Source organism: Balaenoptera physalus (genome assembly GCF_965194825.1).
Source record: "Balaenoptera physalus genome assembly, chromosome: 1".
NCBI lineage: Eukaryota > Metazoa > Chordata > Mammalia > Artiodactyla > Balaenopteridae > Balaenoptera > Balaenoptera physalus.
Window position 1 is genome coordinate 171,844,687 of NC_138882.1, and position 27,401 is coordinate 171,872,087.

General features: G+C 41.1%; 1 protein-coding gene and 1 long non-coding RNA gene across 22 annotated transcripts in view; one reads left to right on the forward strand and one right to left on the reverse strand.

The window, feature by feature from the left end:
- LOC309637465 overlaps positions 1 to 27,401 on the reverse strand; it is a 606,851-nt gene that overhangs the window by 149,114 nt on the left and 430,336 nt on the right. The window lies entirely within an intron of this gene.
- PUM1 (pumilio RNA binding family member 1) overlaps positions 1 to 27,401 on the forward strand; it is a 128,253-nt gene that overhangs the window by 98,595 nt on the left and 2,257 nt on the right. For 14 of the 21 annotated variants that reach the window (XM_082410952.1, XM_082410969.1, XM_082410962.1 and 11 more), the window contains 7 exons: positions 8,411 to 8,678; positions 10,016 to 10,145; positions 11,965 to 12,099; positions 16,013 to 16,150; positions 18,474 to 18,599; positions 19,798 to 19,919; positions 24,473 to 24,665. In XM_082410952.1, the coding sequence (XP_082267078.1) occupies positions 8,411 to 8,678; positions 10,016 to 10,145; positions 11,965 to 12,099; positions 16,013 to 16,150; positions 18,474 to 18,599; positions 19,798 to 19,919; positions 24,473 to 24,665 (1,112 nt within the window). The remainder of the gene's footprint in view (positions 1 to 8,410; positions 8,679 to 10,015; positions 10,146 to 11,964; positions 12,100 to 16,012; positions 16,151 to 18,473; positions 18,600 to 19,797; positions 19,920 to 24,472; positions 24,666 to 27,401) is intronic. The other 7 variants (XM_082410953.1, XM_082410957.1, XM_082410964.1 and 4 more) reach the window with 2 other exon arrangements.

The window sequence follows — 27,401 nt, forward strand, 5'->3', positions numbered from 1 at the left end:
TCTATTTTTTTTTTAATTAATTAATTAATTTATTTATGGCTGTGTTGGGTCTTCATTTCTATGCGAGGGCTTTCTCTAGCTGCGGCAAGTGGGGGCCACTCTTCATCGCGGTGCGCGGGCCTCTCACTGTCGCGGCCTCTCTTGTTGCGGAGCACGGGCTCCAGACGCGCAGGCTCAGTAGTTGTGGCGCACGGGCTTAGTTGCTCCGCGGCATGTGGGATCTTCCCGGACCAGGGCTCGAACCCGTGTCCCCTGCATTGGCAGGCAGATTCTCAACCACTGCGCCACCAGGGAAGCCCCCAAACTTCTATTTTTTTAAAAAAATTATTTATTTTTGGCTGTGTTGGGTCTTTGTTGCTGCACACGGCCTTTCTCTAGTTGCAGCGAGCGGGGGCTACTCTTCGTTGTGGTGTGCGGGCTTCTCGTTGTGGCTCGTGGGCTCTAGAGCGCAGGCTCAGTAGTTGTGGCGCACGGGCTTAGTTGCTCTGCAGCATGAGGGATCTTCCCAGACCAGGGCTCGAACCTGTGTCCCCTGCATTGGCAGGCAGATTCTTAACCACTGCACCACCAGGGAAGTCCCCAAACTTCTGTTTTTAAAAAATAACTTTATTGAGTTGTATCTTACATATCATGAAATTCACCCATTTCAAGTGTACAATTCAGTGATTTTTAGTAACTTTCTGTATTGTGCAACCCTTAGCATAAGTCAGTTTGGTAATATTTTCATCCCCTCTGTAAGATTCCTCTTGACCATTTACAGTTAATCCCCATTCACACCCTTAGTCCCAGTCAACCACTGATCTATTTTCTGTTTTTTTTGGAGGGGGGAGCGGGCGTGCTTGCGTGCGGCTTGCAGTTCCCCGACCCGGGATCGAACCTGTGCCCCCTGCAATGGCATCGTGGAGTTCTAACCACTGGACCGCCAGGGAATTCCCTACTTTCTGCTTTTAAATCTGCCTTTTCTGGACATTTCATATAAATGCAGCCATATAGTATGTGACCTCTTTTGTTTGCCTTCTTTATCTTCAAATGTTTTTGAGATTTCATCCATGATGTAGTATGTGTCAGCAGTTTGTTCCGTTTTATTGCTGAATTGTCTTCCATTTTATGGATATATACCACGTTTTGTCTAACTACTCACAGTTGAAGGATGTTTGTTGGTTACAGTTTTTGGCTATTAGAAATAATGCTGCTATGAACATTTGCATGCAAGTTTTTCTGTGGACACAGTTTTTCATTTCTCTAGGAGTAGAATTGCTGAATTGTATGTAAGTTTTATGTTAAACTTTTGGAGAAACTCAAACTGTTTCCAGTTTCGTGCATCATTTACATTCCCACCAGCAATGTACAAGGGATTCCAATTTCTTTACATCCTCGCCAACATTTGTTCTTATTTTTCTTATATAATATAGCGATTCTAGGAGGCATGAAATGGTTATGTCATTGTGGTTTTAATTTGCATTTCCCTAATGACTAATGTATAGCACCTTTTTATGTGCTTATTACCATTTGTCTATCTTTGGTGAAATGTCTGCTCATATTTTTTGCCCATTTTTGGATGTGTGTTGTTTGTCATTATTATTATGGAGTTGTAAGAGTTGTTTATATATTCTGGATACGACTCCTTTATCAGATACGTGTTTTGCAATACATGTTTTCTTCTGGTCTTTTGCTCGTCTTTTTATTTTTATGCTACCCTTTTATTTTGTTTGGTTTGGTTTTCTGTTTGTTTGTTTTTGTTTGGTTTTTTTTTTTTTTTGGCCGCTCTGCGTGGCCTGTGGGATCTTACTTCCTGAACCAGGGATTGAACCCGCACCCCCTGCAGTGACAGTGTGGAGTCTTAACCACTGGACCGCCAGGGAATTCCCATCTTTTTATTTTTATTTATTTATTTTTATTTTTAAATGGTTGTTTTTGAGTGCAGTAGTTTTAATTTTGATGAGGTCCAGTTTATCATGCTTTCTGGTATAGAAATCTTTGCCCAACTCAAGGTCTTAAAAGATTTTCTCCTATGTTTTGTTCTAAAAATTTTATTGTTTTAGCTCTTAAAGTCTTTGATCTATTTTGAATTAATTTTGTGTATTGCATGAGGTGATGGTTCGTCTTTTTGCATGCACCATTTTCCCCAGCAAAGTTTTGAAATTTTTAGTGTGTAGGTCTTAAATGTCTTTTGTTAAACTAGTTAGTGTATATTTTATTTTTCTTTAATGGAATTCTAGTTTTGTTTTGGATTGTTTGTTGCTTGCAAGCATTTACTTTTATCATCATGGTAGAATTCCTATCTTCTTAAAATAAATTCTTCCTGTCCTTTAAATTCAAGGTTGTCTGTGCCCTTAGTCCTTTAAGAAAAGCAAAGATGAAACAAAATGGTATTCTCTGTCCCTGCCTGAACTGCAGTAGCTGTTTCTAATTTATTGTTCAGTGACCTGTATTAATTTCCGGTTGTTTACTAGTCATGTGTGCCCCTTTAGGCACTTCTCTGTTCTAAATGGAAATGTAGTGTTTTGTGACACCTGGCTCTCTGAAGGTGACTTGTCATCTGTGAAACTAACCATGTGAAAATTAACTTAGTTAGGATTCAGTATTACGCACTAAAGGCAGTTACTCTTAGGCTTATTTTCATTTAGGGCCACCTGGCGGTGATACTAGGGAGTGGATTGGGGAGAACTTAGTTTATAAACATTTTGGTGAGCAGCATTGCCTCCGCCTGTAATAAATACAGAGCCAGATGTTGGGGACTTTTGGAATTTTTCTTTAAAAGGCAAAGAAGGCAGGGCTTTGCCCATTAGGCATCTACTAAATCTCTGAGTACAGAAAGCAAAACAAGATGAATGAAGACATTCCACATAGCGAGAGAATGGAATACTAGATGGCTAGAAATACTAGAAAACCCTTTGTATAAAGTAACTGAAGCACATCTTAATTTAGCATGGTATATACTTTTGTCCATCCATTTACTTTTAATCTGTATGTGTCTTTATTTTTAAAGTGAGTTTTTTGTAGACAGCATATAGTTGGATTACATTTTTTAAAATAATTTATTTATTTAATTTATTTATTTTTGGCTGCGTTGGGTGTTAGTTGCTGTGCACGGGCTTTCTCTAGTTGTGGTGAGCGGGGGCTACTCTTCCTTGTGGTGTGTGGGCTTCTCATTGCGGTGGCTTCTCTTGTTGCGGAGCACAGGCTCTAGGCACGCGGGCTTCAGTAGTTGTGGCACAAGGGCTCAGTAGTTGTGGCTCGCGGGCTCTAGAGCGCAGGCTCAGTAGTTGTGGCTCACGGGCTTAGTTGCTACGCGGCATGTGGGATCTTCCCAGACCAGGGCTCGAACCCATGTCCCCTGCATTGGCAGGTGGATTCTTAACCACTGCGCCACCAGGGAAGCCCCTGGACTACATTTCTTGATCCACTCTCTGTAATTGGTTCATTTAGACCATTGACATTCAAAGTGATTATTGATATAGCTGGGTTAATATTTACCGTATCTGTTTTTAATTTTTTTTTCTTTGTTTCTGTCTTCCGCTCTTTTTCTGCCTTTTGTGGTTTTAACTGAGCATTTCATATGATTCCATTTTATTTCCTTTCTTAACCTATCAGTTATACTACTTCCTTTTTTTTTTTTTTAATTTTTTTAGTGTTGCCCTGGGATCATTATACATTTACAATTAATCCAGGTCCACTTTCAAATAAGGCTATACGACTTCACATGTAGTGTGAGGACCTTAAAATAACAAAATAATCTTAACCTTTTCCTCCCATCCTTTGTGTCATTGCTGTCATTCATTTCAGCTATATAAAGCATATGTGTGTTTATATATGTATATGATATAAACATAAGCATACATAATTGAATACATTGTTGCTATTATTTGAACAAACTGTTGTCAGATCAATGAAGAATAAGATAAATAAAAGTTTTTATTTTACTTACTCCTTTTTTGATGCTCTTCCTTTCATTATATAGATCAGTTTCTGGCCTGTATTATTTATACTTCTCTCTGAAGAACCTCTTTTGACATTTCTTGCAAGTCACATCTACTGGCAACAAATTTCATCAATTTTTGTTTGCCTGAGAAAGTCTTTATTTCTCCTTCACTTGTGAAGGATAATTTTGCAGGATACAGAATTCTAGGTTGGTGGGTTTTTTCCTCTCAAAACTTACAGTCTTCTCTTGCTTGCATACTTTTTGAGGAGAAGTAGAATGTAATTCTTATCTTTGCTCTTCGGTAGGTGGGGTGTTTTCCCCCCTGTGGCTTCTTTCAGTATTTTTTCTTTATCTTTGATTTTCTATAATTTGAAAATGATAGTTGGAGGAGTAGTTGTTTTGGTCTTTATCTTGCTTGGTGTTCCCTGCACTTCCTGGATCTGCTGTTTGGTGTCTGGCATTAGAGAAATCCTTAGTCGTTATTGTTTCAGATATTCCCTCTGTTCCTTTCTCTCCTCCTTCTCCTTCTGGTATTCTAGTTATGTGAATGTAACACCTTTGTAGTAGTTGCCCCACAGTCCTTGGATTTTGTTTTTCCCCAGTCTTTGTTCTCTTTCCTTTTTGGTTTTTGAGGAGTCTATTGATAGATCCTCTAGCTCAGAGATTCTTTCCTCATCTGTGTCCAGTTTGTTAATAAGCCCGTCAGAGGCATTCTTCGTTTTGGTTATAGTGTTTTTTGTCTCTAATATTTCTTTTTGGTTCTTTCTTAGGATTTCCATCTCTCTGCTTACATTGCCTGTCTGTTCTTGCATGCTGTCTACTTTATCCTTTAGAGCCCTTAGCATATTAATCATAATTGTTTTAAATTCCCAGTCTGATAATTTCAACATCCCTGCCATGTATGTTCCTGATATGTGCTCTTACTCTTCAAATTTTATTTTTTGCCTTTTGATATGCCTTGCAGTTTATCTTTGATAGCCATGCCTGGTACATCGAGTGAAAGGAACTGCTGTAAATAGGTTTTTAGTAATGTGGTGGTGAGGTGTGTGGGGGGGGAATGTTCTATAGACCTATGATTAGGTCTCAGTCTTTTAGTGAGCCTGTGCCATCTGAACTGTCAACTTCACAAGTGTTTCTTAGTTTTTTTCCTCCTCCCTTTAGTGGAACAGGATAGTTTGAGTAGGCTGGAGTTGTGTATTTCAGGGTCATCCACACTGAGCCTCTTAATTTGTCAGTTACAGTTCAGGTTTTCCTAGTCTGGTACTGGTTCAGGCAGTGGTGTCCACTTGAGTCCCTGGTCTGGTTAGCTGTGATGACCTGTATGTCTGTCTCTCCAGTCTTGGGGACAGTGGTTTGCTCTGTCTTCCTCTCTCTTGTGGATCTAAGAAGAATTGTTGATTTTTCAGCTTTTTGCTTGTTGTTAGGGTGGAATGGTGACTTCCATGCTCCTTACGTGTGGAGCAGGAAACCTGCACATACACAAAACATTTAAGCCTTTGATTTCTGTGGAAATGTTGTCATAGGACAGAGCTCTATGAAATCCACCACTGTCAAAATATTATAGAAAAACTTTGTGAAATCACTAGGAGGCTCCCTTAAAGAGCCTGCATGAAATGTTCCTTTTAAAATGGGGTTAAAATTCAAACACTTTCAGGGGCCATCTCCAGGGGATAGTAATTTGGGTATTAGCACATGTAGGTGTGTAAACTATAGTGAACTGGAAAACACTTTTCTGCATATTCCCCATATAAAGGAGCTGCAGTCCACAAATAATGATGGTCTACTGTTTGCCAGGTACCTTTTGAAAAACAACCAGAAAACCACATTTTTAAGCAAAAATTTACTTTAACCATTGGTTTAATGTTGAAAGAAAATTATTTGGCCTGAGCAAAATATTCCTGTTGACTGTTAGTTTGCCATTTATAATATAGTACCTGGAGAAATTTATTTTCTTTTTCAGATTTGTATACTTCTTTTCTCAATAATAAAAGCTGTGTGTGTATATGTGTGTCTGTGTATCCTGTCTGGCATCCAAGGACACCAAAGCCAAAAATCAAAACTTCAGGGCAGATGTATAAATCTACCCAGTAGTCACTCCAGCCCTTTATGTTATGGATTAGTCAGTATGCTTTTGGCCGCAGTAACAGAAAATCTAGCTAAGAGTGGCTTAAACAATAAGTGCATTTGTTGTCTCGTATAACTGGAAGTGTAGGGGTAGGGCAGTGCTCGGGGTTGGTTCCTGTCATTCAGCCTTGTCATCATGGACCTGGCCACCTTCCATGTTTATTTTTTTAAAGTGAAAGAGAGTTTATTTAGAGAGATACACATTCCATAGGCAGAATGCTGTTGTCTCCTACCTTGCATGTTAATTTGGATGTTTGTCAGGCCTTTTAAGAGTTTGATTGTTTATCTGTTGATATGTTACTTTTCCCTAAGTGCCTTTGTTAGTGACCAGGTTCTTAACCTTTAAATTGTTTTCAAAGCTTTGTATGTTCATGCCGTTCCTTCTTCTTAACCAAGTTACTTGCTATTGTCACACTCTCCCAGTACCTGCTGACTTGCCTGATTACCACCTCTTTGCCTGTTTGTCCCCTATCTCAAGCCAGGGTAGAAAGAATTGTTTTTGAAATGGAATAAAGAGCAGTCATATGGCTACTATTCTCTTTTCTTATAAACCTCCTCTCTCCTTTCCTTAAAGAAATGTTTTCCTTTGGATTAAGAAATATTATGGAATTTTGACAAGAAAAACAATGTCCTTTAGAACAGGGTTGGCAGCCTGTTAGGAGCTGGGCTGCACAGCAGGACATAAGCGGCAGGCAAAGCGAGTGAAGCTTCATCTGCCGCTCCCCATCCCTCCCCATCACTTGCATTACTGCCTGAACCATCCTCCGCCCCCCCCCGCCCCCCCGCCCCCGGCCCTGTCCGTGGAAGAATTGTCTTCCACGAAACCTGCCCCTGGTGCCAAAAAGGTTGGGGACCGCTGCTTTAGAACAAGAAAATTATATAACTGAGTCTGAAAATGTCTCGTGTCGTTGCAAGGGCAGTGACAGATTCTGGCCATGATAATTTTGGGTTTTGTATCTTTGGACAAGCATTTCACCTCTTTGGGCCTTAATTTTCTGTTACATAAATGGGAATTAAAAACTCCCTTTGCATAATGCCAGTGAGAATTTGATAGACAGTGGATAGAAATACTTCTAGCATAGAGCCTGGCATAGGACAAATGCTCAGCAAGTAGTTTCTATTTTTATTTATCTATTTAAACAAAATTTAACGTTGAGCCATTTCCTTTCAGTTCCACTGTTTTCATTGAGACCCAGACCTTTGAAACTGGGCCCTGGAATTCTGTGGAGAAATCCAAGCTGAGTATCTTTTTGTAGGTACCATTAAATTCCAGACCAGACGTTCATTAAAACTCTGTAGAAGTTAACAGGCAGTTCATGTTGGGTGACTTTTCTCATGGCTCCTGAATTGTTATTTACCTACACTCTTTGTGGTTTAAATGGTATTTCTTATCTACTTTGCAATGTAGGAATGGGGGAAAAAACAGAAAAAGGGCTTCACATCCTTTTTATAGTACAATCTAAAGTTTAAAAAAAACCCCTCTATTGTAAAAAAAAAAATATTGAAAATATATACTCATAAATTTTTAATTCTGTTTTATCTTTTGATAGGCATTTCAGTCTTATCTCTGTTTTATGTGTCTCGGATTCACAATGATTATTCCCTTGTCAGCAGTCAAAACGGCAATATCGGTAGCCTGAAAGTTGTTGCTACTGCAATCACTTCAGGCTCTGTTCCAGTAGAAGGAGTTACATGCTGCCCATTCCTGGTGAAGAACTGGAAAACCTTCCATTTCAAAGCACACATCCTTTTTTTCTATCCATTATGTCTAATCCTTGGCCTTGGTTGCCTTAGTGATTTTCAAACTTCTATTTAGCGGCAAAACCATGCCTTCAAAGCTTTTTTGGGAGGTCCACTATATAAAACAGACTAATCTGGGTTCCCTAAAAAAAAAAAAAAACAGATTTTTTAAATTTTTTTATTTTTTAAGAGAGGGTTTCAGATGGGAGTGGGGATTATCCACTGATGGCAGGAATCTCCACAGAGATCAGAGTGGAAAACCACTGAAGTCTCTGTGCATTTTGTCTTTTGTGATCCTGGTGCTCAGGTGCTGGTTCACACAGCAGGACCTTTCCTCATCATTTACTAAGGGCTACACTAACCATTGCTCCATTATTGCTAGCAGTCTCCTATCAGTGGTTAATAGCATTTCCCTCTCAATTTTTGTGCAAAAGTTTTCTTCCAGCTTGGTGAGTTTGTCTTATGAAAGTCGTGGCACTAATAGAATTGAATCTTAACACGAAAGCAGCAGAATTGAAAAGAAATCAGAGGTGATGCAGGATTTCATGTATAGGATGCTTTTTCCTCTCTTGAACAAAGTTCGTTAAGAATGAGTCTTGAGTTCTCCTGTTCTGTAACCAACAGGAGGACTCACAAATGGCAGTGGAAGATACATCTCTGCTGCTCCAGGCGCTGAAGCCAAGTACCGCAGCGCCAGCAGTGCCTCCAGCCTCTTCAGCCCCAGCAGCACCCTTTTTTCCTCTTCCCGTTTGCGATATGGAATGTCTGATGTCATGCCCTCTGGCAGGAGCAGGCTTTTGGAAGATTTTCGAAATAACCGGTATCCCAATTTACAACTGCGGGAGATTGCTGGGCATATAATGGAGTTTTCCCAAGACCAGCATGGGTCCAGGTGAGGACTTGGCTTTGCCACTTAAGGTAACTGAAATCTTAATGCCTTAAATTCCATGCTTCAGATAAGGTATACATTAAGTAAATTGCCATATAATAATTGAAGCAAAGTTTGCTTTTTAGTATGCTTCCTGTTACTTATTTCAGAGGGATGTGGCTATGAGAGTCACCAGATACACAAGTGATTGAGAATAGCCATTTAGTAATCTGGATCACATGCTGAAACAAACCTTTTTACCTTTCTGAAAGATTAGTCTGGTGTTCCTTTGTTCACGAGAACCTCCCAGAATGTCTGCAGTTTAAGAAATACAGAAACACTAACACAAAGACATGTGTACACTTTTGCTACTTTAATCGCTATTAAGAATCTTGCTCTCAGAGAGACACTATTCAAATGCAAATTTGGATCTCTGGGCTCAGGAGTAAGATGGTGCCACCACTTTTCTTTGTTGTTCCATTCTGTAGAAGTGAGAGTCTGCACAGAGGTTAGAAGATGCTATTATAAAACACAGAATTTAGCTTTGTTTACCCCTCCCTGTTCCAATGGACTTCACAGAAAGGGACCCTGGTCCTCAGGAAAAAGCAGATTTATGGTGACATCATCCATCCTTCTCTCTCCCTTTCTCTTTCTTTCTCTCTGACAGTTCCACCAAAACAACTCCCAAAGAACCTACCTCCTCTTTAAGTTCTGCCAGCTTGCTACTGGGCAAGGATTTCTCATATTTAGACCCTAAAGGCCAGGTTGGGAGAAGAACATGGTTTTTCTGATATAGTCACCTGAGCTAAAAAAGGCAAACTGAATAGCTACTACTTTAGAAAGACACTGCACATAGATGACAACTGTTCCACATCATTAATAAATATGTACTGCTTCGTATGAATGTGAGTTAAAGACTATAATAAGGACCATAGGCTTTGAGTTTATTGATGTTGGACTGGTTCCTAAAAGAAAAAGTCTGGTAGAGTTCTCCCTGTGTTGTGCTGCATTCACCCTCTTCTCTCTTTTCCTGCCCCCCCTTTTTAGCTCCCCCTCAATCCCACACATAAATACATGTCCTATTGTAATGAAGTATACTAAAATTTAAATATACTTCTAAAAGCTCAGTTAAATTAGGGGATACTTCACAATATAACTTTTTTTTCCTTTTCAGTAATTCTTCAGTTTGAAGTGAGCTCAAGTGATTTATTTAAATAACACTGTTGTGCGTGTGTGTATATGCACATCACATACATACATTTAGTTTCAGAACTGACACATTATATAAATTGAGCTAATCTTTATATACTTTCCAAGTCTTCCCAAAATGCTGTGATTGCCCTTTTTACTATGTACTTCAGATTCATTCAGCTGAAACTTGAGCGTGCCACACCAGCTGAGCGCCAGCTTGTCTTCAATGAAATCCTCCAGGCCGCTTACCAGCTTATGGTGGATGTATTTGGAAATTACGTCATTCAGAAGTTCTTTGAAGTAAGCCTTTGTTCTTTCTATCCTTTGACTTTAGACAGTCTCCATAGCATTTTGATTTTCATTAGCTGTTTTTAGAATTGCAATTTCATTCCAGTCCTCAAAATGAAGCGTGAGTGGTCTTTTGAAGCACATTTAAATGTTTCTCCAATTCATTAGCAGTAGTGCATCATTTAAATACCCAAGCAGATGATGCTAGTGTATTTTAGAAATGTGTTTGTAGAACCATTCTCCCCATTTAGGATCACTCACAATATTTCTGATTGCTAAAATAGTTTCACTAAAAGTGTCATTTTTGGAGGAAAAATCCTTGTAAGATAATTTTAGCAGGACCACAGTAAAGTTCTGAAAATGAATTTTTAAAAACGGATTCCTAGAGAATTATCTTTGAATACCAACTCTGGTGTTTTTCATCATAAACCACAGTCATGAGGATTGTTAAATGCTGCTTCTTGGGTGATCCTTCAGCCTTGATTTCTTATTGTTCCTTCATTAATGTGGATAACGTCCACTCTTGGTATCATTTTCCTTGGAAAGGATTAACGACATTGTTGGATTAATGTCTATTTCCTCTTCTAAACTAAAATGTCAGAAAGGCAGGGATTTTTTGCTAACCATTGTAGCTGTGGTGTACTGGTATCAACAACCCCATTATAAATCCAGAAAGGAGTGAAACATTGAGATGAAACATCTGGTACAGGGGGAAAATGCTGCAACTCTGCACATTACCTGCCGCCGAACAAAAGAAATTTGTAAACTTCTTACATCTTATTTTGTTTGGTTTGTGTGAAGATTAAAAAAATGGCTCACTCACAGCCTCTGTCTTCCCATCTTTTCTCATAAAGACCTAAGTTCTTTGACTCTGAATTCTCCAACTACGGATTAAGAAATCAACCTAAACACGACTCTTGTAATTTTGACTTTCGAATGCAGATATAAAAATAGAGAGATCTCCAGCTCCAGAGGTTAATGCAGCTAGGGGTGGCTGAATGAACAGTGGGTTATAGCAGTATGATTTGGGACAAGCTAGAGAACTTCTCTGGCTTAGAGAATGTCCCTGGACTTCAGTTCCCTTGTATGGAAAATGAGTGGGTTGGGCAGCCTTATTCATAAAGTCTCTTCCAGTCTCACATGCTATTCAAATGAAAATAAAAAGCCAGGGATGGAGAAACATTCTAGGAAGAGTTTTAACATTGTGCTGTCATACCCCTTGATTTTACTAACTTTCCCCCTATTCTGTTGACTTGTATAAACAGACATTATCAATTCTTATAGAAATATAAAACAGTATATTCAGAGCAGTGTGCATGTGTGCTTTGGCTTAAACGTCATAGAGATGAAAGAAGAACTCGTTTTCGGCTTATGGGGCTCAGACAACTGAAGTGATGTAGATTTGTTGCAAGAAGTTCTTGAATCTTCCCCAGACATTGTCTAAAGCCTTAATAAACAATGTCTTTCACATGTACTATTGTTTTAAGAATAAATGTAAATGCTCTTGGACATATAGGTATATTTAATAGTATTGATGAGTTAAGGGCAGCTTTGAGGAATTGCCTATTTGTTTAGCAGATACTAGTAGTGAAACTACTCCAGTTGGATATCTGAGAAGTTTTTTGACATTAAAAAGAGTTCCTTATAATCAGAGGCTGATAACCACTGGTTTGAAGAAACAAAGGCTTTTTAAACAAAAGGTTTAGTTTATCACAGAATACAGGGCTAAAAGAGGTATGCCAATGGTTGATACAGAATAATGAATGCTTTGCTTTCTCTGGTTTCTTTCTTTCTACCTAAGTAATGGTGTTCACCCACACATTATGTCTAGTTTGGCAGCCTTGAACAGAAGCTGGCTTTGGCTGAACGGATTCGAGGCCATGTCCTGTCACTGGCACTGCAGATGTATGGCTGCCGTGTTATCCAGAAAGCTCTTGAGTTTATTCCCTCAGACCAGCAGGTAATTGTAAGTTTCCCCTTTAACTTTTCTCTTGGTGTTTGATGTTTCTTCATGGTACATGTAGTGAACTTTGTAAGTTTGTCAGTCTTTAGTTTTCTTTCACAGTTTTTCTTTGGTGCTTGTGGCTACCTTCTGTGCATGGCAGGCATGAACCGTGCAATTAATTTTGTAAGTTTATAGTGGATCAAGTGTCTTGTGTTAAAACCAGTGGTTTCAAACACTCTTCCCTTTGACCAGACCTTAGTCTTTAGTAGGTGTGATTTTAGAGGTGGGTTTTTTGTTTGGCAAGAGTTGAAGCAGGTAAGGTTGTCCTTTTCTTCTACCTGGACTGACCACCTCAACAGACAAAACTTTTTTCCAACCCACCTTCCAGTTTTCTTCACTTGCACCCTCTTATTCATTCATTCCACCACTGTTTACTGAATGAGCGCCTGCCCAGGGCAGCGCCTGGCCTGGCGCGTTGACCTGGTGCCCACTGTGTGCCAGACGTCAGCACAGAGATGGCCGAGACTGAGCCCTGCCCACGGAGCACGCGTGGGGAAGGGTGACGGGAAGCCGTGGTGAGACGTGAGAGCACGTGCCCGAGGCTTTGAGGGGAGGCTTTGCAGGAGGAGAAGTCTGGGCTACAGAGGAGTTAGGGAAAAAGGGACAGAAATCTGAACTGTTGGGTGCTGTGAGTGGGAGCTGACACAGAAAGCACGTGAAGAGGCCGATGGCCTCAGAGCAGTCATGGAGCAGGTCCAGCGGGCCCCACACAGACCACAGGGCCCGGGAAGCCTGACCAGCCCACAGGCAGGTGTGCCACACTGTGTCTGCTCTAGGCAGTGCCGTGAGCCTTCAGGTGCTGCTGATCTGAACCCTCAGCCTTTGGGCTCTGAACTCACTCAGCCCTTCTCGATGGAGGGGATGGCCGTGGTCTGGCAATGATGAGCCACGTGCCCTCTCTGAGAACAAAGTTCAGTAATGAGAATCTTTGTTATGGACTCGAGTTCTGAGCCAGACAAGGCACCCACCACTTCCAGTTCAAAACGGAACACAACAGAACACTGCGCTGGTGTCAGCAATGGCAATTGAAGGCTGGGGAGTCTAAAGTCCTTAAGCCGTGAGACTCAGATAGGCATGTCAAGACGCTGGTGAAGGCAGAGGGAATGTTGGCGACACACGGCAGGTTGGGAGTTCATTCATTTAGTGCCCAGTACTGGAGATACAGCAGTAATAGGGGTGCTGTGTGTGAGTAGTTAGAAGCAGGGGTGAAGCTACTAGTTTGTTTTCTTTTAATGCTCCGATCATTGTCAGTTTTAATTTTCCCTGGGATGTTCAGGGATGAAAATTTGATGGCTGAATCTTTCCTCTTTAATTTTCTTGTTTGGTTTGAATATGGAACTTTTTTCCCTCTCTTGACCATAATGCCCGCTTACTGAAAGCAAGCAGGAAATTACGGTTTCCCAGATATTTTCCCCATCTTTGCCCTCTCCCAGGATTATGATAAATTGCTGATTTTGTCTCCAGCGTTTCAGATTTTACTGTTTTTTTTTTTTTTTTTTCTGATCCAATGGCTACATTGTAGTAGTTTTTTACCCCCCTTTCCTTTCCCACTGGCAATTGTTCTCTCTACCTGCTATTCCTGCATATCTTTTCCTGGTCTGGTTTCTCTGTGATTCTTGTTCTGGGTCTAAACTACTGTTCCTGGTATGAATAATTTACTCTTTTCCAGATGTAAGTGTATTTTAGCTGAAATAAACTCATCTCCAGTGGAGTTTTTACCTCTTTGGGCTCAAGAAAATATTCAGGGAAGCCCCCTCCCCTTCATTTTGATTATTAGAAGTGTCCCTTGTGTTTATCTTTATGTAAGCATCCTTCTCTATTTATCATTCCCATAATTATATTTCTGTAATAAATTATTCTTTTCTGACATTTGATTAATTGCTTCAGGAAACTTTCCTGAGTCTCTTGTGTTTTGCTTGTTTAGTCCCTGGCATTGTAGTCTTGAATTTCTTTAATTAGAAAATCGTTTAGTTGCTTTGACATGTTTAACATCTCAGGGATTTAAGACATTGCATTCACAAATGTCACCATTATAAACTGGCTTGTAGTCTTCTACCATAAATATGGAGTCAACACAGTGGAACTAATATATAGAGATTGTATATAACAAGGAAATTGGGCAGCAAGTACCAGGGCCCAGCTGTGGTACAGGTATTCAGCTTAAGGATGCCTGAGACCTGAGGCAGCAAGTTTGGGGATGGGGTCCAGTCAAAATCCCAACGCAACTACACACACACACACACACACACACACACACACACACACAGTCACTTACTCATTGGCCTTTTTTTAAAAAAATTATTTATTTTTTTAAGTTTAATTTATTTATTTTTGGCTGCGTTGGGTCTTCACTGCTGCACACAGGCTTTCTCTAATTGTGGCGAGCGGGGGCTACTATTCTTTGCGGTGTGCGGGCTTCTCATTGCAGTGGCTTCTCGTTTCAGAGCACGGGCTCTAGGCACGTGGGCTTTGGTAGTTGTGGCTTGCGGGCTCTAGAGCTCAGGCTCAGTAGTTGTGGCGCACGGCTTATTTGCTCCGTGGCATGTGGGATCTTCCCAGACCAGGGCTCGAACCCATGTCCTCTGCATTGGCAGGCGGATTCTTAACCACTGTGCCACCAGGGAAGTCCCTGGCCTTCTGTATTTCCCTGAGTTTGGACACTTTTCATTAACTGAGAGTATTGCTCCAGCTGACATTGCAGTCAGTCTGGCCTGGTGGGAAGATCATTTTGTAGCCACAAACTGGGCTAGAATTCTGATTCAGTCACTGGCTGTAGTTTTAATACATTACTTAACCCCTCTCAGACTCAATATCTTCATATATTCACATATATGGGTGGAGGAAGGTGTGCAGGGTAATATTTGACAGGTGGTTTGCTGGCATGGTCTGTTTTGCCACACACAGGAATCAGATTGCTTGGGTTTGAATCGGAGCAAGTCTAGGTCTGTGATTTTTAACAAGTCAGCTGATTTGTCTGTGCCTTGATTTCCTCATCAGTAAAAGTGTCCACTGCATAGGATTGTGAGGCAGATTGTGAGTCAAAGCATGTTAAGCACTTAGAGGTCTGCTTAGCCTAGAGTAAGCTCTAGATTAACTACTATCATTTTTAGTAATATGTACTTTACAGGGTTCTCATGGGAAAACATGATGAATTGTATGTGAAATTCTCTAATACAGTGTAGTTGATTTGATATTGGCTCGTTTATAATTTGAAGATGACTGCACTTTTTTGGTAACTCCCAGAGAGGTCTTTTGCAAGTTAGAGAACTTTTCTTAAGACTGGTTATTATTGGGCTTCCCTGGTGGCACAGTGGTTAAGAATCCTCCTGCCAATGCAGGAGACACGGGTTCGAGCCCTGGTCTGGGAAGATCCCACATGCCGTGGAGCAACTAAGCCCACGCGCCACAACTACTGAGCCTGTCCTCTAGAGCCCGCGAGCCACAACTACTGAAGCCTGTGCACCTAGATCCTGTGCTCCGCAACAAAAGAAGCCACTGCAATGAGAAGCCCGCACACTGCAACGAAGAGTAGCCCCCTCTCTCTGCAACTAGAGAAAGCCCCCGTGCAACAACAAAGACCCAGTGCAGCCAAAAACAAATAAATAAATTAATTAAAAAAAAAAGAAAAGAATCAAAATAAAATAAAATTAAAAAAAAAAAAGACTGGTTAGTATTATAGGAAGTTCGTTAACATGTGGAGAAACTCCAGTCTTCGTTTGTTACCAGGTTGTCAGAGTGCCACAGCTGAGTTGTCCCACTTTCATTGTTGTGGATTTCCTGCTCGGTGCTTTTGTGTTTGGTGAGGAGAACGTTGACCGTCCAGGTGTTTGCTCTCTGTGATTCTGGTGGTGCTTTCTTTCCTTGTCTCCAATAGAATGAGATGGTTCGGGAACTAGATGGCCATGTCCTGAAGTGTGTGAAAGACCAGAATGGCAATCACGTGGTTCAGAAATGCATTGAATGTGTGCAACCCCAATCTTTGCAGTTTATCATCGATGCGTTTAAGGGACAGGTAAGTGCCTTAGGAAAGAAATAAGGGAAACAAGTTGATGGATGTTTCCATTGTGAGCAGAGAACAGGATGGGGTTTGTGGAGTGTTCTCAAGGGCTTAGTGTACTTTAGACTGCAGTAAGTAGCAGTCCTATTCAGTGGGGTCAGGTACCTAGCTCTGTGCACCCAAGGTTCTTCCCTTAATTGTCCGTGGGTCTTCTCTCCATCATTAATGCAGATATCCGCTCATGTCAGGATGAGGTACTGTCATCAGATATTTGAAGAATAAATTTTTTCCTTTGGTTAAGTACTATTTATCTTGATATTTAAAAGTTTTTATCATGTTTTAAAATTTAGATCATTTACAGAACTAATCTTACAGGTTATGTGTCACTACGTCTTTAAAATAACAAGGTGCTCCTTAATTTTGGGGGGTTGGGTGGGGCAGTGATCAGGTTGGTTTGAACTCTGTTAAGTGGCACACAACCAGAGATAGCTTCCAGTTTCTCCTATTTACTTATATATCGTAAGGACTAGTGTGCTTTTAGCACCAACTTCCAAGCAGAGTTGATATTTTGTCATACCCTAGTTTTTCCCGAATTGCCCCTTAATTGGCTATTATCATTAATTTCTTTTGCCAAAAAACAACCTTCTCCCAGTCTCCTAAGCTAGGTGGGACAAGAGAGTAAAATACATCTTTTTGGGTGTGTGAAATTGTTTTTGTTTTTGTTTTTGAAAAGGGAAAAATTGGAAGTACCAAATAGATTTTCAGGTGTAGTCATGGGTACTGCTAAAGCCTAGATCGAAATGGGATTTTAGAATTGTTTAGGTTTTGGGGTTTGCTCACTTAAACTGCAGTGGTTAAGTAGATTACAGACACTAAGTTGAGGATTATTGGGATTTTCTGAGTTAATAAAAAAAAGAGTAGATCTGTTTATCTTTACATTTGTGTGTGTGTGTGAAATATACAAGAAAGTAAAAGGATTAAGCCACCGAATGGGAGAGAATATTTTCAAGATGGAAAATGCCAACGAATTGATAACCAGAATATATAAAGAACTCCTGAAATCAAGGAGAACAATACAAATTAATGCAAAAATGGGCCTAAAGCCTGAATAGACAGAAGAAACACAAATTGCTGGTAGACATATGAAAAAATAAATTCCATTAGTAATTAGGAAAATGCAAAATAAGACCACAGATAGTAGACCATTTTCTTTCTTTTCTCTCTCTCTCTCTTTTTTTTTTGGCCGCACCATGCGGCTTGTGGGATCTCAGTTTCCCAACCAGGGATTGAAACCTGTGCCCCCCTGCAGTGGAAGCGTGGAGTGTTAACCGTTGGACCCCCAGGGAAGTCCCGTAGACCATTTTCTACCATTGGTTACTATGTACTGGCAGGGATGTGAGATCTGGATACACTGCTGGTGGGAATAGACCCATTTTGGAAAATAATTTAGTATATTTTAAAGTTCAACATTTATATTTCTTGTGATCTAGCACTCCTGGCCTAGGTATATACCTGATGAAATGTTTGGTCATGTACACCATGAGATGTATTTAGACATGTTTAAAGCAGCATTATTCTCGTAATAGGAAAAGACTAAGTAAACCAGATGTCCATCAGGAGAGGATTGGAACCCCCCAAAAAACAAACCACATACTTTCCCAACATTATACTATACAGATATACAGAATAAACGATAGAAGCCCACAGTATTATAAGTAAATATTTGAAACATAATGTTGAGTGAAATAAGTCAAGTTGTTCCAGACTGTGAGTGTTTAGCGTTTTTATAAAGCTAAAATTCAGAACATTACAGTGTAGTTATGTGAAAGCATTCAGGCTTTGATCCCAGCCCTTCTTTTTTCTGTTTTTAAACCCATCCTTTGACACTGTGGACTCTTAACTAAGTGTGTTTTCTATGACCTTGACCAATTCTCTGTTCCTTTCTAAATAAGCTTTTTCTCAATAAGGTCCTTCTTAGCTCTGAATTTATGTACATCTATGAATTCCTAGAATGGGTTTAAGAAATGAGTTTATCCTCACACATACATGCTCACCTTATTGTACGTAGAGAGAACTTAAATGCCATACTTATAATTTGGGCTTTGGAGTCAGAGTAGGAAATAAAATCCTGGCTCTGTCATTTACTACCTATCTGACTGTAGGCACATTATGTAAACTTCTAGGAGCTTCAGTTTTCTTATCGGTATACTGAGAATAATCATGATTATCTCTCAAGGTCATTGGGAAGATTAATGGGATAATGTATGTTAACAATACTGAAGCACTGAAAGTGGCAACTGTTATTTTTGGCTTTCTTGTTTGTGTTGGTCTGCCCTAGGTGTTTGCTTTGTCCACACATCCTTACGGCTGCCGAGTGATTCAGAGGATCCTGGAGCACTGTCTCCCTGACCAGACACTCCCTATTTTAGAGGAGCTTCACCAGCACACAGAGCAACTTGTACAGGTAGTGGAGTTGCCAGTAGAGTAACTGCAAACACCTGTGGGCTTTTGTGTTTTCTCAGCACAGGTATCTGTTCCAGAAGAGGTTAATGTGCTTAAAATGCCCATTGAAGCTCTGGGCAAGTTTTCATTTGCACCAGCCTGGTTCGTGTTTTATGAATAGGGGTAATGAGTAGAACCCTGGCCGAACCCTGGCCTTGGAGTTGAGATCTGCCTCTGATTCATCAAGAGATCTGCCAAGAACTGTCAAAAGCCAGAACTCTGTCATGGATTAAGCTAGCTGTGGCCACTTAGGCAGGCCATTTAGTCTGTCAGTTTCATCTTTGCAAATGAACTAAGTGGATTAGTTGATTTCTTCTTTCTAGTTTTGGTACTTTGTCTTGCTTCTACTAAATTGTCTCCCATATCATACTATTTGAACACTTTCTACATAGAGTATGTTGTCCTGAAGCAATTTTTTGGGCAGTGTTTGTTGCTTGTTTTGGTGAGAGATGTGAGATTATAAGTGTATTAAATACTCATTGTAGAAAAGATTGAAAGTACAGAAAGTAGCAGCAGAACAGAAGAAACCACCCATAACCCTGCTGTCCAGAAGCAGGCACATTTGGCACAGGCGCTTCTTAAAAAGCATTATATGTGCACTTTTAATTTTTTACATCTTACAAATACATGTTTCTGCCTTTGTAATTCCTTGCTCACACACACTTATTCTTTCAAAGCATCTTTCACTTTAGATGAGTATCTCCATTGTGTGCTTGTGATGTTATTTAGTTAGGTGTTGTGAGTATTTCCAGTTTTTCTTTGTTAAAGACAGGCGCAGAGACCCATTTGTATATTTCTGTTAGAGAGAAAAATAGCTCTTTACTCCCACCTACTTTCTCTTCTTTTTTTATTTTTTTTAAATGAGAAGAGGCCTACTTTTTTGTGTATAGTACTTTATGAAGACCCTGACTAGGACCTTTGGGCATAAATATATATATAGAAACATTCCATTGTCTAGTAATAATGTGTTCCTGTTTTGTAATGACAGGGAAAAATTGTCACTACCTATCCATTTAAAAAATTCTTATGTGTTCATTAGTGTTCAGGTAAGCCATCATGGTCTTACAGGAAGATAGGTGTTGATTAGATATAAGGATTTAAGTAACATAGAGCCTGTTTATATATAAATTTAAAAATTTCTCTTGTTGTTTCTCAAATAGGATCAATATGGAAATTATGTAATCCAGCATGTATTGGAGCATGGTCGTCCTGAGGATAAAAGTAAAATTGTAGCAGAAATTCGAGGGAATGTACTTGTATTGAGTCAGCACAAATTTGCAAGGTATGTGCTTTGAATTACTCGGACTATTTTCCAGAAGAGATTATTAAATAGTATTTCAGCTCTAGAGAAATTTTCATACTTTTTTTGTTCTAATGTTTATTCTCCTCAAAGTATACATAGCTAAAAAAGTCAAAGAGTTCTACTACAAAGTATGAAACATAAGACATCTCTTAGTGGGCTCCTCACTCCCCCAGAGTTAGCCACTTTGAAATTTGGGGAATATGTTTCTAAAGCATATACATTTTGTACTTTGGTAAACTGGGTATTTTAGTAACTTACTTGTTTGGAATTGTGAAATGTTCTTTACTCAATTTCCTCTTTGATACCTGAATTAAGGGGCAGGTGACCATATCTATATATAGGTCTTAGTATTTTTAAAAATCTCTTTTTAGTCTTCATATCATACCAGCCCAAGAATAAAATGTACTAGTTATTCCCAGGTTGTGAAAGATGTCTTAGGTAACTTATAAGTGGCAGAGGTTGGAGAAGAAATTATTGCTTCCCTGGTGGTCCAGTGGCTAAGACTCTGCGCTCCCAATGCAGGGGGCCTGTGTTCGATCCCTGCTCAGGGAACTAGATCCCACATGCTGCAACTAAGAGTTCGCATGCCACAAGTAAAGATCCCGCTTGCCACAACTAAGACCAGGTGCAGCCGAATGAATGAGTGAATGAATGGCCCTCCAGCGGCTTAGTGGTGTGATATTCTGAGTAGAGTTTGTATATCCTATCATACACATAACATAGTATTCTGTATTTTTGGAATATTTTTCTTCTCTAGTTTTTAAAATAAATTGCAAGGCAGGTGTGACTCATACAACCTTGATGTTTTTAAATTGTTCACTTTTAATTTGTGAAATCTTATAACATTACAGCATGGAAAACAGAGAGAAGAAATAAAAGCACCCACAGATCCAGTGTCTCAACAGCCTAAGCACATCAGGGTCATCTCTTAGACCTTGTAGTGCTTTTTTTGGACATTTGCCAGGATCAGGGAAATAGGGGACAGAATCTCTTAGTTCTTTTTTTGGGGTCGCTGTCCTATTTACTTTCTTGTTCAGTGTATTTAATATCTCACTCTTGGATATAGTGTTAAGTATTAATATTATAATAGAGTTGTGTTCTGATAATGACCGAGTAGCTACTTTGGGCCCAATGCTGTCACAGATAACAACTAATAAATTGTTGACAAAATGCCCAAAACTACCTGAAGACATTAGAGAGCAGGGAGATAACCAGAGAGGAGGAGGGGAGGTTGTTGATACTTGGAAGAAGGTTAATTGCACTGGGGAAATTTCCCCGTCCTCCTCCCCATCCTTTTTTTGGGGAGGGGGAGATATATAATTGACATGTAACATCGTGCAAGTTCAAGGTGTACAACGTGTTGGTTTGATACATTTATATGTTGTAATATGATTCCTACAGTAGCATTAGCTGTTATGTCACATAATTATCATGTTTATGTTGAGAACCATTAAGGATCTAGCCTGTTAGCAACTTTGAAATTTATAATACGGTATTGACTATAATTAGGAAAGTGACAAAATGATGACCATGGGAGTGACAAAATGATGACCATGGGAGTGACAAAATGACAGGGGAGAAATCCTGGAAAGAGAACCAGGGAGGAGGAGGAAGCCTAAATTTAAACTTTCTAAATATCTGGTTGACTCCTGAACCTCATTTGTATAGGACAAACTCGAGGCAACCCAACTAAGGCTAAAAGAATTGAACTGAGGTTTCATCTGCTGCCTACTACATGGGAGAATTTTGCAGTTTTTGTTCAGCCAAGTTAACTGCGTACAAAAAAAGGGGGGGCGGTGAAGGAGTAACACTCTTAGGAGGAATATGACAGAACTGTTTATACAGTGCATCATTTGCCACGTCTAGATAACAGGAATATGTGGCCTATACTCAAGAAAAAAGAAAAAAATAGAAAAAACCCCAATGAATAGTTTTATACCACCCAGATGTTGGAGTTAGCAGAGCAGGATTATAAAGCATTTTATAAAGTTATTATATTTTGAAGTAATTAGTATTTAAAATACTCTATTTTAAAGTATTTAAAGTATTATAAAGTATTTTAATTATGCTCAAGGATGTAAAGGAAAATATGCTTGTAATGAAATGGAAAGATAAATGTTAGTAGAGAATTAGAAGCTTTATTATAGAAAGAATAACATGGAAATTATAGAGTAGAAAAATATAACATCTGAAATAAAATTCACTGTATGGCTTCAACAGTAAATTAGAGATAACAGAAGAAGGAGCCAGTAAATTTGAAAATCAAATAATAGAAACAAATCAATTAAACAGATTAGTGACCTTATGACATTTTGGATGGTAATACGGAAGACAAAGTAAATTTTTCACTGACTTTGAGTGCATAGGCATGTGCATACACACATAACTGAAGATATATTGCTCAAAATTAATTCTGACACTTACTATTCTGTTTCATTAAAAGAAAAAACCAGTCTCAAATCACTAAGTTGATTTCCTCAGCCATAAGTGGGTTGGGAACCACAGTTTCAGAAACGCTAGAATAGACTTTAAAGACTGGAACAGGATGGATTGTGTGTTAAGGTGGAAGGAAGCCTTTGGCCAAGTGGGATCCTGATCGGTGATCCTACCAAGTGGTGGTAGCTGATCTACCTGCTTACTTTCTTGGAAGACAGGTCACTGCTGAGGATTCAGTCCTCCACCCAGAAGAATGTGTGTGCTGTCTGCAACCTAGTTTAGTAGAAAATCCTATTCTAATCCTGACCACTTTGTAGGGGAAGCAGGCCTCGGGTGGATGAAGGTACAACTCAGCCAGGCAGTTCTAAAAAGTGGTGAGTTCTTTGCCTGAACATTTGGAGATCGTGACTGGCTTTGTGCTACTGAACCAGCTCAGTAATGTCTTAACTCCCTTTTCTGCTAAGGGAGAAGGCGGTGGCTATTGGGATATTCACTTCCACATGCCACACCTTCAGCTCGTGCTAGAATTGCATAGTACTGTTGGAAGGAAGGTGGGGGTAAAAGTTTTCCCATATTGCTGCTGTCTCAGAAGGGAGAGGCTGTTGTCTTAATTAAACCTGATTGATTATCAGATTTCATTTACTCTGTGTATCTTAAGAAGGAAGATCGAAAAAATAGCTAGTAGGATGGTAGTTCTTGGACATTTTTAGCTTGAGAATTTTGTTTTCTAAATAAAAGCATGTGAATAATAAATACTCAGTACGCTAAATCAGGTAACATGGAGAGGGTCCTTTCAGAGCTCCATGGAAGCAACACCCTCTTATGGTTTAAAAACCTCTGGAATAGGGACTTGTTCTGGTGATGGTCATTTGTGATGACTGTTCAATTATTGAGGGGGCTGGCCTTTGAAAGAAGGAGTAAGACACTATCTCTGCTTTTTTGGTGCTTCTGGAGTGGGTATACACATCCTTTTTTCAGCCCTTGAAGGCAAAATTAAGACAAATGGGTGAAATTTCAGGGAAGCATATTTTATTTCAGTATGTAAAGAATGTTTAACAAGGCCGTTCACTCGTATGGTAGGATGCCCTAGAATCACTTCCAAATCACTGGAAATTCCCAAGCAGAGGCTAAATGGCCGTCTTTCAGGATTGTCAGAACAGAGCTTTCTGCATTAGCTAGGTTTGAAAGTTCCTTTTCTACCTGAGTGTCCTATGATCCAGAGCAGCTCTTCCCCCAGTCATGAACTCTGCGAGGCCCACCTGCCAAATGCTCTCTCTGCGAAGTATTGGCTCCAATAATACAAATACAAAGGATAAGTATTGTTCTTGTTCTTTGACATCACACAACTTCCTCATACCCACAGAGCCACAGAGGCAGAGTAGTGCTGACTTAACAAAACCAAACATTCACGAGTAGTCAATCACTCCTGGATGGTGAGTGCCCCTTGAGCATGGCCGGGTGTAATTTCATCAGCTGCTACAGTCCCTCTGGATTGTAGAAGAACTTTGATTTAATGTAACCACATTTCTTTTTTTCCTTTCCCAAGATGATATATCTGTGAAGTGTTTAGAAATGCGGACATTCCTGGGGGTTCTTCTTGTTCTTCAGAGGCAGCGTGAAGTAGTTGAATGAGGGCTGTGGTTCCTACTTGTATCTTCCTTCACCCAATAAGTCTGTAGTGCCAGGCTCTGTGCTTGGCACTAGGGATCTAGATGTAAGTGAGACTTGTTCCTGGCCTCATTAAGGTCACAGAGGTGAGCAAAGAATTGATAGATTCTGATACCTGTTGAAATTATGCTCATTAACCAATTCAGCGGTTAACCAGTCTTGTGAACCTTCACTTACCTGGGCTTGTTACCCTCACCTGTTAGAGAGTTGGGTCTGGTATCCTCCAAGACCTGGTCTCGGCCATGGTTCACATTGGAAGTCACAGATGGCAAAGGTAGAGTCTCATAGAGCCAAACAGATCAAGAATTAATCTTCTAAAAATATTAAGAGCTCTTTTGCTGCTGATCCTGAGGTCAGGGCAGAGGCCAGACAAGCACAGCCTAACAGGGTCCCTCTAAGAGTTGTCCCTGGATTTAATCTCATTACAGCAATGTTGTGGAGAAGTGTGTCACTCATGCCTCCCGTACGGAGCGCGCTGTGCTCATCGACGAGGTGTGCACCATGAATGATGGTCCCCACAGTGCCTTATACACCATGATGAAGGACCAGTACGCCAACTATGTGGTCCAGAAGATGATTGATGTGGCAGAGCCAGCCCAGAGGAAGATCGTCATGCATAAGGTAGGCCAGTTTGTGCAGATCTCAACCAGAGAGAAAGTGCAGGGCCCTTGGTTCTTCTCATTTCTGAAATGCAAATGAGGGTGGACATCTTGCTTCTTTGTGCAGAGTTTGTCACTGGATTGTGTCTCCTGCTATGCTTCTTTTTCCTTTTATCTGGAATGGCCATTATCCCTGTGTTTGCCGGCCCACTATCAGTAACTCACTGGTGTGAGTGTTAAACTCAGTCTTTGTGAGGGAGTCCCCTCCCCAATCTTAAGCCCATGTTTCTACCCCTTGGCTCCTATGAGACCAGCTTCTCAGTTCAGCAAATCAACCTGCTTGCCTTATTTCCTTTCCTCCCTCTTCCCTTTCATCATTCATTCCACCACCGTTTACTGAATGAGCACCTGCCCAGGGCAGCGCCATGCCTGGCACGTTGACCTGGTGCCTACTGTGTGCCAGACGTCAGCACAGAGATGGCCGAGACTGAGCCCTGCCCACAGAGCACGTGTGGGGAAGGGTGATGGGAAGCAGTGGTGAGACATGAGAGCACGTGCCCGAGGCTTTGAGGGGAGGCTTTGCAGGAGGAGAAGTCTGGGCTACAGAGGAGTTAGGGAAAAAGGGACAGAAATCTGAACTGTTGGGTGCTGTGAGTGGGAACTGGCACAGAAAGCACGTGAAGAGGCCGATGGCCTCAGAGCAGTCATGGAGCAGGTCCAGCGGGCCCCACACAGACCACGGGTCCCGGGAAGCCTGACCAGCCCACAGGCAGGTGTGCCACACTGTGTCTGCTCTAGGCAGTGCCGTGAGCCTTCAGGTGCTGCTGATCTGAACCCTCAGCCTTTGGGCTCTGAACTCACTCAGCCCTTCTCGATGGAGGGGATGGCCGTGGTCTGGCAATGATGAGCCACGTGCCCTCTCTGAGAACAAAGTTCAGTAATGAGAATCTTTGTTATGGACTCGAGTTCTGAGCCAGACAAGGCACCCACCACTTCCAGTTCAAAACGGAACACAACAGAACACTGCGCTGGTGTCAGCAATGGCACTTGAAGGCTGGGGAGTCTAAAGTCCTTAAGCCGTGAGACTCAGATAGGCATGTCAAGACGCTGGTGAAGGCAGAGGGAATGTTGGCGACACACGGCAGGTTGGGAGTTCATTCATTCATTCGACAGATAGTTAACAAGCATGCATGCTCTACAGCAAGCACTCCTTTACCAGGGCACTGTGTTGGTAGACACAACAGTGTCGTAGATGGTTACACCGATGCTGGGGAAGTGCTGGGGAGAGCTGTGGGAGAATGTGGAGGGTGCCTCTTCTAATGTGGGGTGCAGAGAAGGCTCCCCAAGAGAGTGACATCGGAATAAAGCCCTGAACCTTTTCCAGGCAGAGGGAACCTAGAGCTTGAAGGTTTGGAAGCAGGAGACAAGACAGTGTATTTGAAGAAGTACAACAACTCCAGTGGGACGGGACTGTGGTGCCAGAATCACATTTATGTTTCAAATAATGGTCCTGGCTGATGAGTAACTTGGAGGAGGGGAGGCAGCGGGAGATGAGGCAGTGAGGACTGGACGGGGGACTGTTAGAATAGTTCAGCATTTCCTTTAAATCAAGTGAAAAATGGAGTTCAACAATGCCGTACATGCACACGTGTTGTTAGTTTTTTGTCTGGAAGAGGACAGGTGTAAAGGTTAAGTGGTCTCGCCAGTGAGCCAGTCCTGGGGAGAGACAGGTGAATGAATTGAATTTCACTTAGTTTCTAAAAGAAGAGCTACCAAAAGCAAGGGGGGTTTGGAGCCTCCAGTTCTAGTGACCAAAACATCAGCTGTGTATAGAGTCCAGACTGCAACCCAAATGAAAGTGTGGCATCCTTTCTGTAGATGCATTTAGGAAGGTTAGGCAAATGGTCTGGGTCACACAGCTCAGCATTCGAGCCAAGGACTGTGAATAGTTTTCCAGACAGGCTCCTAGGTGAGAATATAATAGCTGGTACAGGTCTGTGTCCTGTGTGGGGAGCAGAAATGGTTTCTAGAGCCACTTGATCCTTCTTCGCCTTGAGGGCACAACGAAACAGACAAAACAGTCTGCCTAGAGCGCTCAGGCTTGAGAGCACCTGTCTTCCCTGGTACCCTGTCCTGCGTTTTGAGCACAAGCGCGAGCTGCGATGGGGAAGCGGGTTAATGTGGTGGGTCTTCACCGTCTGTGTGGACGGTTGGTGGTTATGCGAATGATTGTGAACACAGCGTGTTACGTGCTGTAGCTGAGGTATGTAGAAGGCTCCGTGAACTGACAGAAGAGGAAAGGGGGTTCCAGAGAGGAAGCGCCTCCCGAGTTGTCTGGGATGCACAGGACTTGCAGACGGGGGTCTGCCCAGAGAACAGAAGAGGTGCTCGTAGGGCTGATCTGAGCGTGCTTGGAGAGGGTGAAGGGTGAGACTGGAGCAGAGCCATGAGAGACAGTGGGGAGAAGAATAATTTCTGGAGGAAAAAAAAGAATTTCTGGTGGAGCCAGACAGTGGGGTTCCCATACCTCTGCTGTCCCTTATTAGCCATTTGACTTTAGTTGAGTGACTTACCTACTGTGCCTCCATTTTTTCGTCAGTGAAATGGGGATAATAACACCTCTCTTATGAAGCTTCAAAATGAACTGTGCTTGGCTTATGTTAGTCATTTTTATTGTCATCATTAGTAGCTTTTTGTAATTCTCTGTGAACTGGAGAGCAGGGTCAGGTGGTGAGCACAAGATTCATGGTGCCCAGAA